Raw genomic sequence first — 16,729 nt, 5'->3', positions numbered from 1 at the left:
TTATATCAACTTTGATGTTTGAAATATTTTTGCTTCTTAGTCAAGGAAGGAAAAATGCAGTAGGATGCTAATAAAATAATTATAAGTACCAATTATCTAGAGTAAACCAAAACAACATTACACAAATACATGAACCTGTAGAAAAACAGCGGCATAATGATAGAAATTAACTTTACCCCACATTTCTATGCATTGTTTTGAAGTTTATGTAATTTATGCCACAACCCTCATATTAGATTTTGAATTGGAAGAAATAAGCTTGCATTTCATTGTATTATACTGTAATACAGGGCTTAATAAGAGCCTGATAAATCTTAAGTATTGCATTACAATATGTTAATGATTATCATCATAGCTTTTCCAACACCGACACCACGGTGTCATCACAGATTATAATTTAAAGGAAATATTAGCAATTCAGAGTGCTCATATACTGTAGTTAATAAAGCAGTGAATAGAAATCAACTTTATAGGTAATTTACCAGCTAATGACAATTATTTCTATACTGTGTCACAGGCTTATGTGAGGAGAATAATTTTTTATGTAAATAAGATTGATGCTCATAGCATTATAACTTGTATACTGCAGCAACTCACCCAATACTGATGGCTGATAGTTTCTCTTAAGAAGTTAATTTATTGCCTGACAACACACAAAAAAATGCAGTATTTCATATTGCTCACTTCCCAGGGGTATTTAGCAAGTTGCCAACTACAACGCAGAGTCCAAATTGTACTGGTAGGAAATAAGGTGATGAGACGTGATTCGCAATATATTGCGGTCAAGTGTTCCGTGGAAGTACTGCACGATTTATGACCGTCTCAGAGCGCGAGGATTCTGCTGTGTCTGATGGAGTGGCTTAGCAAAATAAAGACAGATGGCAGTATAGTAAATAATTACTTGATTGGAAGGCGACCACTGCAGGATTGCTTCCTGCCTTCAATTCAACTAAACTTCACCTGGGGTACGGCACATTGATTCATGTGAGCATTTACAGCTCTGAGTTGATTGACCAAGAAAGAATCATAATTTAATAATTAATAAAGAAAAGCATGCTGTGAAGTCAGAGGGTACACAATCCTCAGTGGGTTTCCCTGCTCTCTCTTTTGTTGTCAGGTAATTGACTACTCTCTATCCTGAAGATTCAGACTGAATTTCAATTGTAGAATCCTGCCTATTTCTAAAAGACATGTTAAACGAGGAAAAAAAAAAATACTGGAAATAGACCATTCGAGGCAATCTTGACAACTAAATTGAATTTCAAAATAGTCACTGCAGTTGGTTACCATACAATCAATTTATAAAGCACTTGAAAATAAACCAACTACTGTTCAAGTGGTTTTGGCATTTGCATGAGGTTACAGCTCAGGCTTCACTCTTTGTTCTTCCTGTGATAACTGTTTGGGGGTATGTAGGAAGCCTTGGTTAGAAACTCACACTCAACTGATAGATCTTGAAAGTCTATGCTTTTCTCCCCCATCATTAAAACCTCAGGGATTCTCTTAATCTTGGCATGAGAGAAAGCCAGGCTCTTACTCTCTCCCGAGCAGTATGGCTTTGTAAATATGATATAATGTGAAACTATCTAGTATGCAAGATTCAGAGTCATACCAGTGCCCAGATGGTGGCCAGTTCCAGGGTAAGGAGCCCTTTCCTCGTCTCTCATTCTCGGGGTTAATCCCTCATGTCCTGCCTCTGTTAGGTGCCAGCCTGATCCGTACTGTGAGCTGCTCTCAGCCCCTATTCTTGTAACTCTGTACAAGGCATGAACTCTCCTTTCAAACATTGTCTTTTATACCAACACCCCTCCATGCATGCACACTATACCCACCCCCACCCCTGACAGCTCTTCACTTGTTTTTCTTCCTTTATAGAGATAACTGTGTCAAATGTATCCCACCACATGAAACAGAATTGACCTGTTCTTTCATTTCAGCAAAATATTCTTGAGTGATTGCGGTGATGGGCACTAGTGAGGAATGAACACATCTAAGAATGTTTGAGAGGGAGTCTGGGACGCCTAAGCATAGGCTTTGGAATCAGAGAGGTCTGGATTCAAATTCAATTACTCTAACGGGAATAACCGTAATACCTACCTAACAGGTTTGTTGTTTTGGATTAAGGGATATGATGGCTGTGGAGTGTTTGGCATTGTACTTCACACAAAGTAAACTCTCAATAAGTGGTGGTAAGGAAATAGGACATAAGCTACCCTCCAAGAGTTTACAAATTAGTGGCATTACAATAGACATGTATCTTAAAACTCTATTCCATGTCACATAGTTTAGTTAGTGGAATAAAGTTTGAAGAAGAATATTATTAAAATATGACCCACCTCCCAGAATATTGGAAATAAAAGCAAAACTAAACAAATGGGACCTAATGAAACTTAAAAGCTTTTGCACTACAAAGAAAACTATAAGCAAGGTGAAAAGACAGCCCTCAGATTGGGAGAAAATAATAGCAAATGAAGAAACAGACAAAGGATTAATCTCAAAAATATACAAGCAACTCCTGCAGCTCAATTCCAGAAAAATAAATGACCCAATCAAAAAATGGGCCAAAGAACTAAACAGACATTTCTCCAAAGAAGACATACAGATGGCTAACAAACACATGAAAAGATGCTCAACATCACTCATTATCAGAGAAATGCAAATCAAAACCACAATGAGGTACCATTACACGCCAGTCAGGATGGCTGCTATCCAAAAGTCTACAAAGCAATAAATGCTGGAGAGGGTGTGGAGAAAAGGGAACCCTCTTACACTGTTGGTGGGAATGCAAACTAGTACAGCCAATATGGAGAACAGTGTGGAGATTTCTTAAAAAACTGGAAATAGAACTGCCATATGACCCAGCAATCCCACTTCTGGGCATACACACTGAGGAAACCAGATCTGAAAGAGACACGTGCACCCCAATGTTCATCGCAGCACTGTTTATAATAGCCAGGACATGGAAGCAACCTAGATGCCCATCAGCAGATGAATGGATAAGGAAGCTGTGGTACATATACACCACGGAATGTTACTCAGCCATTAAAAAGAATTCATTTGAATCAGTTCTAATGAGATGGATGAAGCTGGAGCCCCTTATACAGAGTGAAGTAAGCCAGAAAGATAAAGAACATTACAGCATACTAACACATATATATGGAATTTAGAAAGGTGATAACGATAACCCTATATGCAAAACAGAAAAAGAGACACAGAAATACAGAACAGACTTTTGAACTTTGTGGGAGAATGTGAGGGTGGGATATTTCAAAAGAACAGCATGTATACTATCTATGGTGAAACAGATCACCAGCCCAGGTGGGATGCATGAGACAAGTGCTCTGGCCTGGTGCACTGGGAAGACCCAGAGGAATCGGGTGGAGAGGGAGGTGGGAGGGGGGATCGGGATTGGGAATACATAAAACAAAAAAAACAAAAAAAAAGAGGCATTCCCCCCTTGGCACGGCTTCGACAGGCAGACCGCCTTGTGTTTCATCACCTGTGCCTCTTCTTATTCCTATGTTCTTGTGAACAGAAAAGAATTATTCCTACTCCTCAAAAAAAAAAAAAAAAAATATGAAATGTTATAGAAATTTCTTGACTGAGCAATTTGAGAATGGTGTTTTTCAAAACATGCAGACTGGGTATTGCTTCATCAGGGAGATATTGGAAGTCAGAGCACATCACTGATGAAGGACAGTAGAGGGATGAACACTAGAATTGGAAACAGAAAACTGGGGTCACCAGCTATGCAACCTTGAACAAATCACTTGAACTCTCTAAACCCAAGTTTCCTTCACAGTAAAATGGGGGGACGGGGGGATGGGGAGAATGTTACTAGCTCTGCTTTCATTCTAGTACTCATGCTGGGATGAAATAAGACACTATTGGAAAGAGCATTGTGAATCCTAAATACCACAATGTAATGTTGTGGTGGTGGTGGTGGTAGCGGTGATGAAATGAGTAATTTTCAGTCAGCCTTATGGCAATCATCACATCTATCCACTCCTATTCCCTGGCCTTATCTCTTTTGTGATTAAAGGCACACTTTTACAAGTCAGCTAGCCAGAGCTCCAATTGAAAGAAATGTTTTGACAAAGTCTACTCGTGATTTCGCATGCAAACAGAGGCAAGCAGTAGGCCACATAGATAATGCAGGAGAATAGATAATCAAAACGTCACTTCTACTTAGCACTGAAAAGAGAAAAGGAGGGAGTGCGCAGAAGGGGGCCTTAGATCACCTACCAAGTGCATAATTAAGAATTAACTTTAATAAGAGTTTGCAAAATCACTTTGAGTGACCATACCACTGTGTGGATCTGAAAGTCCAAGATGTCCAAGCAGGCAGACTTTAGCCTTTAGAATGGACTCTGTCAACCTCTGTCTCTGTCGTCTTTGAAGAAACTGCTGAATCTGACTCGCTCACACAAAGTCTGGTTTTGTCTCGCAGGCCTGGGATTTTGCAGTTTGCTCTGTGCAGGATGGGCTTTGCACATACTTTCTGAGCACATTATTGGAGTAGCTCCCGGTTCACTTAGCCAGCTGAATCCTTACAAAGGAGAGTTTATTTTTCCCCTCCTTTGTCCAAATTAGAGGACAAAAAACATGGCAACTAGTGGCCAATCACAGGGTATGCTAGAGCCTGCCAAGAAAAGAAAAGGCGAAGAATCCTCTCTCCAGTGCAAACTATGCAGTTGCCCCTAGAGGAACTCAGCAAATACTTGCCTTCCAGATGACTGCAAAGAATAGGTTTCCCCACAGCCGACCCCTTGAAACACCCCACAGAGTGGGCAACAGCTGGGGGGCCATCAGCCAGGACAGTGAAGCTGCTGCTCTAGGGCCGCCTGCCATATGTACCTGTATCCTTAGGGTCTTCTATTTAAAATGACAATTTGGAAGAGACCAAAGTTTTGGGGAATTAGCTTGGCATTACACCATGTACCTGAGTGTTTAGGTTCATCTGAGGATAAAGAGTTGGAGGTTAATAAAACAACTCTGAAATAATAGTAAGAAGCCAACAGCAGAGGGTCTTCATGTTGGATAGCATGTAGAATTTGGAGTCAAGCAGACTCCTTTGCACTGGAACCCTGTGATTTGCTGGGTGACATCAGACAGATTACTTAAACTTTCTGAGCCTCAGTTTCTTCACCTACAAGGTATAATAGTAACTTTCTCAGAGTTGTTTGGGAATGAATAATGTGCAGCATAGACCCTGGCACCCGAAGAAAGTACAGTAATAATTAACTTCTAAAATAACTCCCAGGCTTCTCAAAGACCTTGATTTGCTTTGCATGACTAAGCCCATTTCCAGAAGTCGAATAAATACACTGCCTATAGAAATGCATTCATTACTTTGTTCTCTAAGGAGCAACAAAGCACCATGCAGGACCTGTTGCTTATTCTTTTTGCAAAGCTAGGATGTGGGAAAGGCGAGGGGTTATGATTTTCCATTTCACAGATAGGAAATCAGAGGCATAGGAAAAGTAAGTGACTTGCCCAATATCACATGAAGCCAGCAGCAGAGCTGTAATTGGTTATGACCCCAGTGCAACACAGCGTATGTTCACCTTTCGAAAGTCAGGCGTAAGCAACTCTTGTCTAAGCTTTAATGCCATTCATCTAATTTCTTAGATTTTCTATAGCTGCTGATCTTGAGAACCTTTGGAGCTTTGGGGAAATCACATGGATGATTTGACCTTAAATCTCATGCCACTGGCAAAAGATTAATCGCTGGGACCTGGAAAGGGGCCAGACAATTCTGTGTAGCTGAATAACAGCACCGTCTAGGGATGTGACTGTCCTGACAGATTTAGTTAGTACATAATTGATAAATCTAGAGTTTGTATAGCTTCACTTCCCAGAAAGAAAAGGCAACAGTCTCCTAGGGTTGACATTTACAGAAGCCCTTCCAGTGTTTTGTAACACTGAATCTAGGTTTTCTACTCTTCCTCCAAACCTAGCTCATTTTCTAAGGCTCTGTTCTCAGCAGGCAAGAAGATGAAGGGATCTGACAAGTCTCTCACCTTACCACTGTAAGCAAGAATGTCCATCAGTCTTTAGCACAGTCATATGACTGCCCTGATCCATGCGGGTTGAGGCCAGCAAGGGATGCAATGCATTACCTAGCAGCTAGGAACTTTCTGTCACCATCAGAATCCAGGAAAGATAAAAGGCGTCCAGACCCAGCATCAAAGCTTGGAGAGTGGGTCTAAATCCTGGACAGGACATTTTATACAGCTTGACTCTTATTGCAGACTCAAGTGTCATGAGGCCCTTTTTAGTAATGTGGACTCTGACAGGCGCACAGAAATGTCAGCTTTTATTTCTTTTGCTTTGGTCACTCACTCCAGAAAGTATTTTACTTATTGGAAAGACTTGGTGGTGGTAAATATTTTTCACTGTAAGTTTATTATCAGATATGGTTCTCTTTCTTTAATTCTTGTTCTCTAGTTTTGTTTCAATTCAGGAGGCAGTGCTGTGTGTGTGATATACACCCAGCATACTTCTGTAATTTTGTTACTCCCAGTTGTAAAATATCTTGGCCCGGTAGCTTAGATCAGTAAATCAGTAGCTTTCAGTGTACAAGATCTTACATACTGTGGATCTTGTATCTTGTTTTGCCAGTAGTAAATAAAGATGGCATTAAATATCCTCCTCCTTTGCCCTCACAGATAAAAAACTCAGTGTCCTCATGTATTATAACTTAACAGAGCCAGTTTTCTGAGCTAGTTGTTACTTTCTGAATACAATTTATTGATTCGTGTTACTTCTAAAAAACCATTCAGAAAAATCATATTATGCATAAATAATCATTTAATTGCATAGTCACACCATTTTCAATATTGAAATCATTAGTAAGACCGTTCCTGGAAACTTTGTTGTTCCGAGTTAAGTAAGTGATTTTTGTCTTCTTTCATCAGACGAATTAGAGAAATTAGAACAGGAGCGGCTGGCTTTGGAAGCCACCATCAAAGATAATGAAAGTGAAGAAGGAAATGGAGGCATCCGAGGCTTGTTTAAAAAAGCTGGCAAGCTGAACATTACTAAGCCAACTCCTAAGAAAGGTAAGTGCTTTTAACATTTACAAGAAAAGTTACAAAATGAGCCAAAATGAATCTTCAGGGGTCAGTAGTCAATATCTAAGATACTGGGGGCATTGTGTGTAGGTAAGGACTAAAAGACATTTCCTTAGAGAAGATAGTATGGCTAAAAGGTAGAAGCTATTGTCACTTGTTAACAACATTCACCCCTCTGTATCATCTTACTGTAAAAGCTCTCTGTTTTAAAATAATATTTAGTTTTGAAGATATATAATGGTTAAGCAGATTGAATGCCATAAGAAGCAAAAAAAAAAAAAAAGTTCTTAGTTAAGATGTAAAGGGGATAGAAGTTCATGACCTAATACCGAAACTGGTTTATCTATACACACACACACACCTTGCAGACATTTCAGGAGACTGAAAGTTGACTGTTACAGGAAAGTAAGGGATCCAGGTAGAATTCTAATATCAAAACTACATCTTTATCACAAACCAGAATTCTGGACTTGGAACTTCATTGACACTAATTACCTGCAGATTTTGGCTAAATGGTACACTTATCTCTGAGTGTTCAGTGTACATCCCAGGAATGGAGGCCCACAGAATGAGACCTTGTTATAAGTTTTATAAACAGGTGATTCAAATGACTGATTTTTTTTTTAATTGCTCTCGTTACAGAAAGTTTTTTATGAGGTGCATAGCGACCTCTGCTGGTAGAAAATTAGAATGTTAAGGTTCATTTCTTTCATGCACAAATAGTCCTGTAGTTCATGAAGTCCTTCACTGGTGTGAAGCCCAGGAAAGATCATTTCTTTGGCAAGGTCTCCAAGTCAAGTAGCAAGATCCAAACTGAGACTTAGTAGGCTGCTGGTCTAGGTTTATAGGAGCCAATCTTTCAAAGAGTCCACCTCTTTACCCTGGAAAAGCTCTGGTTCAGTTTTCTTATTTTCCTACTATAACCCAAGGACCAAATTTAACCTGTAATACATTTTTGTATATCTACATAACATTATGAGAAGCCCAAACATTTCTCCCCTTCAAATACTTAGAGGTACCCTTGGGTGCCAGAAACATCTGATGGCCTAGGGGAGAATCTGCTGGGTATTACCTTCCTTAAAATGACATTTTCTAGAAAAATGATGTTTGAATCTTGAGTTGGAGGTACATCAAGACTTTCCAGGTATAAATATTAGAATAAGACCATCTGGATGCTAACTACTATCCTCTTTCCTTTACAATTGTTTGGTGTAGTCATGAGAATTAACTGCCCATTGAATTTGCTCTGTGCAACAGTACAACCTGAGAAGCAATGGAAAATTCAGAAGTCATAGCCCATATTCTTCTCTAGCTAATGGAGAGGAGAGAAGTAGTAAGGTCCTTATTAGTGAAAGTGGAACTTATTTATTCCAGAACGCTGTTTCTGCATGACAATACTTTTGGCAAAAACATGCATCTCTGAAAGTTAACATGTCTCATTGTTCAGAAAAGTAAAATTATGTTATGTTTTGTTTCAATGCCTAAATTTTCAAGCACAGCTCTGAAGTAGGCCCCGTTACTGCTCTGGGCTTTTGTCAGTTGAGGACTCTTTGAAGTTCTAGATCAGGACCAAGCTCAGTCTCCAGGCATACAGGAGTCCTCTGGATGCTCTGATCTGCTTGTAAGTGGGGGCAGAGTTTGGTCCACTTGGTAAACATATTTACTTCCTCCTTTAGTGGTCCTGATATAGAAACAAAATGAGATAATTGCTTCAGAACTGACCAGCCCAACCATGGAAACAGCAAAAGACAGAACAAAGCATCCTGAGACCCTCTTAGATCAGAGAGGAAGCTCTAACGAGGCTGTCAGCTCTGCGCTAAGCACAATGCTGACACTATCACTTTGAAATAGAGCAATGAAGTCACAACCTTCAAAGATGTGGAAATGAGAAATAATACATAGGGTGTAGCAAAGAAACACCTACTGGAGAATAGGAATGAGGGTTCTGCTCAAACACTGCCCTGCTTCTCTGATACCCTTTCCCTGTGTCCATGTAAGAGTGCAAATTGCATTAAAACATTTGTAAGGACTTTATGTACACCCTTAACTGTAACTCAAGAAGAGGTAATTTTAATCCATATTTCCTGGCTTCTTCATCTCATTCGTAGAAATTCAAATAGCTCAAGAGGCTTTACTTTAGACTCACAAGATGCCAGGAAAAGAAAGCAGAAGAGTAAGCCAGGCCTATGTTAGGACCAAAGGGTCATGGAGAGTTGAGATGCTCAAGGTCCCTGGCAACCTTTATAATCCAGATATTTCTGGAATTCATACCAAAATTGTGCTCAAATGAACATATTGTCTAGCGAAGGAATACTTCTGATTCTTTTGGTTATCTCTAGAAAACCAATAACTACATGTTCTATTAATACTTTTAAGTACATCTGATATTGTAACCCGAGTTATATATGAAATTTAGGAAAATGAGGATATTTTGGGTTTTGTATCAGATAATTTAGCATTGCTACATGTCTAAATAATAATTCTTCACTGAGACAGATTACTAAGGATCTGAAAAAATTCACTACTCTATAGTAAAAACTGTAATCATAAGATCAATATCAAATTTTTCTAAACTATGGAAGGTGATCTAAATTATTGTGGGATTTGACCTTTATCTTTTCTTTTGTGGAGAATAGGGCTCACTATTTTCCCAAAAGTATAAAAAACGCAAAGTCATGACCTTTCTTCTATTTTCCTGAATAGATTTATTGACAAGTTATTTTGTTTCTTTCCTCAAAAGACAAATGAATGTACTACTTTCTCTTTCGTTACAGATAGTGGCATTAACACAATCCAGTCAATGCATGTTGGGGAGTTCAACCAGAAACTGGTGGAAGCCAGCACCCAATTTAAAAAGAAGCAGGGAAAAGGCACAATTGATGTTTGGTGGTTGTTTGATGATGGAGGTAAAAAATTCCAGAATATACACTAGAGAGCAGAACTTCTTGTTGATAAATTTAAGAAACTGCATGGGAAGGTATATGAAAACGGTATCAGTTAAAGAATAACATTTCCGTGTTCTCTAAAGATTTAAATTATTTAGGAGCTATGAGTGTGGAAATGAATACAGATATAAAGTTATTTGTTTCCTTTCAATTGGATATGCTCATCCTTTCTGTCATAATTTACTCTTTTTTTCAGGGTTAACACTCCTTATCCCCTATATCTTGACTCTCAGAAAAAAATGGAAAGACTGTAAATTAAGAATCTATGTTGGAGGGAAGATAAATCGCATTGAAGAAGAAAAAATTGCGTAAGTAATTTATCACTTGTTGAAGCATTTTGGATGTTTGTTGCTTGAATGCTTTACTTTTAAAAAACTTTAAGTGTCTTTGAGGCACAATAAATTTAAAGGCAAAAAGTCACCACACTAGCCCTTAGGCTTGCTTGGTTTCTGTCAATAAATTATCTGAGTAATTTTCCTAATCATTGTCTTCAAGTCCTTTTATCCCCTTCCACAAATGCTTTCAATAAGCATTTGGCATGGAAGCCCGTCTCAAGTCTTCAGTGAGAGCATCATTATCTTGTATAATGTTTATTTTGTTCTGACTAGTAAATGCATCCAAGAAAGGAAGAGCCTGAAGGCATCTGTGTCCAAATTCTGTCCAGTTTCTTCTGGGAGATTCAAACCTGTTAATTCGAGGCAGTCCCTCTAGCCTAGCACACTTAGAAGAAAACAGAGAGACGGCACCCTGTCCAAGCCCCAGCTCTGCCACTGACAAGATGCAGGACTTTGCAACAGTTACTGTACCTATCTGGGTCCCCCAGTTTCTCACTTGTAGTTTGAAAGTGTTTAAATGGGTGACTGTTGGTAACTCTTCTGATTAAAATAAATAAATAAGCCAAGTCCCATGGTGCTAAGTCTGTTCCTTTCTTATTTATTTAGTCATGGAGTGTTGATCTCTAGTTATGAGAGCAAAAAGCATGCCAAGAGTGTGGTGCATCCAGAGATCTCTGGAGGAAATCTGGAGAATGACTTTTGGCAGCCCATAGTTCCTCATGGCATGCCTAAGTCCTAGCCCTTTCTGGAATGGCTACTTTCAGAAGTCACAAAATAATGACTGGCTCTTCAGTTCAGTCGCTCAGTTGTGTCTGACTCTGTGACCCCATGGATTGCAGTGTGCCAGGCTTCCCTGTCCATCACCAACTCCTAGAGCTTGCTCAAACTCATGTCCATCAAGTCCGTAATGCCATCCAATCATCTCATCCTCTGTCATCCCCTTCTCCTCCTGCCTTCAATCTGTCCCAGCATCAGGGTCTTTTCCAATGAGTCAGCTCTTTGCATCAGGTGGCCAAAGTATTGGCACTTCAGCTTTAGCATCAGTCCTTCCAATGAATATTCAGAACTGATTTCCTTTAAGGTGGTCTGGTTGAATCTCCTTGCAGTTCAAGGGGCTCTCAAGAGCCTTCTCCAACATCACAGTTCAAAAGCATCAATTCTTCAGCTCTTAGTCATTTTTTCACATTGTCTCCCCCTTCTTAGAAAGTTATTCATTTCAGTTCAGTTCAGTCACTCAGTTGTGTCCGACTCTTTGCGACCCCATGAATCGCAGCACACCAGGCCTCCCTGTCCATCACCAACTCCCAGGGTTTACTCAAACTCGTGTCCATCGAGTCGGTGATGCCATCCAACCATCTCATTCTCTGTCATCCCCTTCTCCTCCTGCCCCCAATCCCTCCCAGCATCAGGGTCTTTTCCAATTAGTCAACTCTTCGCATGAAGTGGCCAAAGTATTGGAGTTTCAGCTTCAGCATCAGTCCTTCCAATGAACACCCAGGACTCATCTCCTTTAGGATGAACTAGTTGGATCTCCTTGCAGTCCAAGGGACTCTCAAGAGTCTTCTCCAACACCACAGTTCAAAAGCATCAATTCTTCGATGCTCAGCTTTCTTCACAGTCCAACTCTCACATCCATACATGACCAGTGGAAAAACCATAGCCTTCATTAGACGGACCTTGTTGGCAAAGTAATGTCTCTGCTTTTTAATATGCTATCTAGGTTGGTCATAACTTTCCTTCCAAGGAGTAAGCACCTTTTAATTTCATGGCTGCAGTCACCATCTGTAGTGATTTTGGAGCCCCAAAAAATAAAGTCTGATGCTGTTTCCACTGTTTCCCTATCTATTTGCCATGAAGTGATGGGACCAGATGCCATGATCTTAGTTTTCTCAATGTTGAGCTTTAAGCCAACTTTTTCACTCTCCTCTTTCACTTTCATCAAGAGGCTTTTTAGTTTCTTACTTTCTGCCATAAGGGTGGTGTCATCTGCATATCTGAGGTTATTGATATTTTTCCCGGCAATCTTGATTCTAGCTTGTGCTTCATCCAGCCCAGCGTTTCTCATGATGTACTCTGCATGTAAGTTAAATAAGCAGGGTGACAATATACAGCCTTGACGTACTCCTTTTCCTATTTGGAACCATTCTGTTGTTCCATGTCCAGTTCTAACTGTTGCTTCCTGACCTGCGTATTATTATATATATCTAATTCCTCTTAAAGAAAATTATACTAAAATGGAAACTAACATGAGGTCTACAATCATTTATATTTTCTTAAAGCCTCCAGTACCTTATTGATACAAGTGATGAAATTTGAAAATGGTTGGTGGATAAGATAGTAGCAGGGCATCCATGTTAAATTTCTTGATTTCAGAAACTGTACTCTGTTTATAAAAGAGAATGTCCTTGCTCTTAGGAAATATTAACTGAAGTACTTAGAGGTAAAGGGGCCTGATATGTACAACTTACTTTAAAATGGCTAATAGGTAGGACATAGAAAGCCAGCAAGCAAAAAAGATATAGACAGATGTAGACAGAGAAAAAGAGAATGACAAATCAAATGGGGCAAAACATAAGCAACTGGTGAATCTGAGCTTTCTTTGCACTACTTTTATAATGTTTTGTAACTTTGAAATTATATTAGAATGTTCAGTTGCTAGGGGGAAAACTTTTAATCTACAATGATATAATATATAATAATTATTGGTTTGTCAGTAGATTGTCAGTAACTCTATAGACATTATCAGCAGTCATCAATAAGTATTGAGACTTGTTCTCTTTTTCCCAAATGATAAGGAAGAGTGGACAGTGCCACAACCTTTTCTCTGAAACATGAATGCAGAGCTGGGTTTGCTGTTTCCAGTGACTGCACCTACAGAAATTTCTCTTTGCCTTCGGCGGAATAATTTGGTCCACATTTATCCATATTCATCAAGTACTACAATGGAAATCAAATACTAACCAAAGCCTTTGTCCAAAAGCTAAGCTGAAATAAGACATGATTGCTTTTGATGTCTTAAACACAAAACTCTTTGATTGGAAATAGTTAAATATTCAATGATGAAGCATTTCTGTCTTGTATTTTCAGAATGGCTTCCCTTCTGAGCAAATTTAGGATAAAATTTGCAGACATCCATGTCATTGGTGACATCAACGTTAAGCCAAACAAAGAAAGGTATGAAATATTTTAAAAGATCCACTGTTTATCCATGGTAAACTCTCTCCTCTTTTGTGTTGATTATTAGAAGGTTAAAACGTTACGGGTTTACTGCTGTGACTTCCTGATACGATGTCATAAAAGGGGATTTTAAATAATCATGACACAGAGCTATCAGGTTCTAACGGAAGGTAAAGTTTTTAAGGTGACGATGAGCTTGAGAAGAACTGCGGAAACATTGTTTAGTTAGCATTTTAGAATTGCCTTTCACATTATGCTTTCTATGGTGGCAACAGTGCTCAGAAAATTCTGACCTGAGCAGTCAGGGTAAGTTTACATTATTTAAAGTTACTGGTGGGGCATCCTGAATGGGAAGGCTGTGAGAGCCCCCAAAGGGGATTTCTTAAACTATCTGAAACCTGGCAAGGAAAGGTATTGGTTTCAAAATTTTAAAATGAAAAAAAAATTGAAATAATTGTTTAAATGCCTTCAAAACAGCATCATTTTAACTTCATTATTTTTTAAATTTGTTAAGTCCATCATATTTGAAAACAATTTTTAGGTTAGATCTTCACAGAAGTTTCCCGAGGTGTAAGAAGATTGTCTGGAAATTACAACCGATTGTAAATTAAAATATTTAGAGCAATGACTTCACAATTAGAAAATATTTTCAATAGTTTACCATTCAAAATCATGTTTAATGTTGCATCTGTATTCAGTTTAGTACACTTGATTTGGTGTGGCATGGGTTCTCCAAGGGTGAGAACAGGAGACACAAAGGTCTCAGTATGGCATAGGTCCTTGCTAGACTCTTAGACCTCTTCTCATTTCTGTTGACCACCATTTCTCCTTCCTCCTGTAGTTCTTGATGAGTTGCAACTCCACATTCCTCAAACCTTCTTGCTCTATCCTTCTTCTGATTCATTGTTATCCCAGATGAACTTAGTAACTAACCGAAAATTATCCAGATTTAAGATGCATTCTTATTGACCAAATGGCAACCTTGAACATGACATCATTTGAGGGTATTCATGATTCCTCTAAGGCTATGAGTCAGTTAAAACAGCTTTACAAACTGTCTTAACTGCAATAAGAAAGCTAGAATTGACAGGGTTGACCTGGATTATTATGATGTAATATTTTCTTATATCATAAATACCACTAATGCCCTTCATTCCTATATTTCTACAGTTATAAAGTTAAGAAAAATTAAAAGCATTTATTATTCTCCTCGGTAAATGGAATTAACATTTTTATATGAACTAAGTTGTCATGCAGTAACCTCTGGTAGCCTTGCACATTTCATTTGAAGAATTTTAATTCCTAAGTCATTGCCCCTTGGCACTTAAGTGATGTGATCAAACTGGCTCATCTTATATCTCTAATTGGAGGAAACACATTCTCTTCCATAACACAGCAGGTACAATGATTCCCCAGTATGTGCCACTTAGCACCAGACCACAGCCTGCCAGCTCTCTGCCAGTACGGGACCATTTACTGTTGTCTACAGCATAGTTGAGGAGGAGAAGGGGGCAACAGAGGATGAGATGGTTAGACAGCATCACCAACTCAATGGACATGAGTTTGAGCAAACTCTGGAGATAATGAAGGACATGCTGCAGTCCATGGAGGTCACAAAGAATAGGACATGACTTAGCAACTGAAGAACAACAGGAGCATAGTTACAGTGTCCCCTACTGAATTAGGATTCTCTATAAGCCCTGGCTCAGTGCTGGCCACAGATCAGTCACCTGCTTCTTGTAACTGAATTCTTCTTGCTGTTATTTCTCTTTGCAACAGCTAAGGACTGTCTGTGCTTGCTGGTTAAATTGTTTCTATATCCTTTGCCTCTTTACCCATCGATATGATTTTCTCTCCCCGAGTCTCTGTATCCTTCCCTCTGTTTTGTACTAGTCTCTGCCCAGCAGCCATGGTCACCTGTATACCCATCCTTTCTATTCTATCACTGAGGGTGTTGATGCATCACTAACCATGCCTCTTCCTTCTTTGGGTGTCCATCACAGCCTAGACACTCTTCATCTTCGTACCCCTGACCTTTATTCCATGGTTTCCTCTTCTCAAGGAGAAAACTGTATGCATAGTCATAAGAAACAAAGGACCAAGGTATTTGTACTTTTGTCCTGGTATCTAAATTTGACTTTAGATACCATTCTGACTTGGTGTTTCTTACATATGCTCTGCATCCTACAATGAAGAGATCTATTTCCCTTTCTCAGGAAAAAAATTAATTCATTTTCACAGTTCTGGAGATTTTCTCTGTGATATTTCAAGGTCTTGAAGATGCAAGGAAAAAAAATTCTTACCAGAATAACTGCAGTTAATGTATCCTGATATGAAGACAGAAAGCCACCAAGAAGAGGTGTGCTAGAAGTGCCATCCTTCTCTTTTCAGTTTCTGCTGTAACTGATGCCATGTTACTTCATAAAACAGCCACATGTCTGATGCTGGCAATGCCTTTTCCAGTATTTGAAGATAAATTTTAGAACAGAAAATGGTCATTCAGTAAATCTCACAAATGGCCACTTCCCTGGTGACTCAGATGGTAAAGAATCCATCTGCAATGCAGGAGACGCAGGTTCCATCCCTGGGTCGGTAAGATCCCCTGGAGAAAGGAATGGATACACACTCCAGTATTCTTGCCTGGAGAATTCCATGGCCAGAGGAGCCTGGCGAGTACAGTTGACGGGGTTGCAAAGAATTGGACATGACTGAGTGACTAACACTTTCACACTTGACCACACCTGGAATCTTTGTGATAATTTTTAAAAGGCAAATCCACTGAGTGGTTTAATAAGAGAAATAGAACTCTTCAGTGGCCTGATGCAACCCCAGGCCTAGAGCCCAAAGCTTACAATGCTGGCTCAACTTCAGCTTTCACAGGGGCCTTATGGCTAGACAGCCCTGGTCTACCATTAACAACCATCTCCTGACTGCTGTTCTTCCTTGATCACCCATTTTCACACAATGTTAGAAATAGTTCACCGTCAATGATTTCCATGTTGGAGGCTAATGTTAAATGTCCTTCAACTGCCTTTAACAGATCTTTCAGCTACTCATAAAACATGAGTATATCTTGATGGAGACATTCTATCATAGAAACGTTATCTATAAATATGGCAGAAAGTGAAGAGGAACTAAAAAGCCTCTTGATGAAAGTGAAAGAGGAGAGTGAAAAAGTTGGCTTAAAACTCAACAG

At 39.2% G+C, this 16,729-nt stretch overlaps 1 protein-coding gene across 4 annotated transcripts in view; it reads left to right on the top strand.

Annotated features, from left to right (window-relative positions):
• Nucleotides 1–16,729, top strand: part of SLC12A1 (solute carrier family 12 member 1) — an 89,765-nt gene that overhangs the window by 65,249 nt on the left and 7,787 nt on the right. For all 4 annotated transcript variants that reach the window (XM_043472064.1, XM_043472061.1, XM_043472062.1 and 1 more), the window contains exons 21-24: nucleotides 6,921–7,064; nucleotides 9,851–9,982; nucleotides 10,218–10,329; nucleotides 13,444–13,530. In XM_043472064.1, the coding sequence (XP_043327999.1) occupies nucleotides 6,921–7,064; nucleotides 9,851–9,982; nucleotides 10,218–10,329; nucleotides 13,444–13,530 (475 nt within the window). The remainder of the gene's footprint in view (nucleotides 1–6,920; nucleotides 7,065–9,850; nucleotides 9,983–10,217; nucleotides 10,330–13,443; nucleotides 13,531–16,729) is intronic.

This window comes from Cervus canadensis, chromosome 6 (assembly GCF_019320065.1).
Source record: "Cervus canadensis isolate Bull #8, Minnesota chromosome 6, ASM1932006v1, whole genome shotgun sequence".
Taxonomy (NCBI): domain Eukaryota; kingdom Metazoa; phylum Chordata; class Mammalia; order Artiodactyla; family Cervidae; genus Cervus; species Cervus canadensis.
Note: the sequence above shows the minus strand (reverse complement) of the source record. Positions and strands in the feature narration are given on the sequence as shown.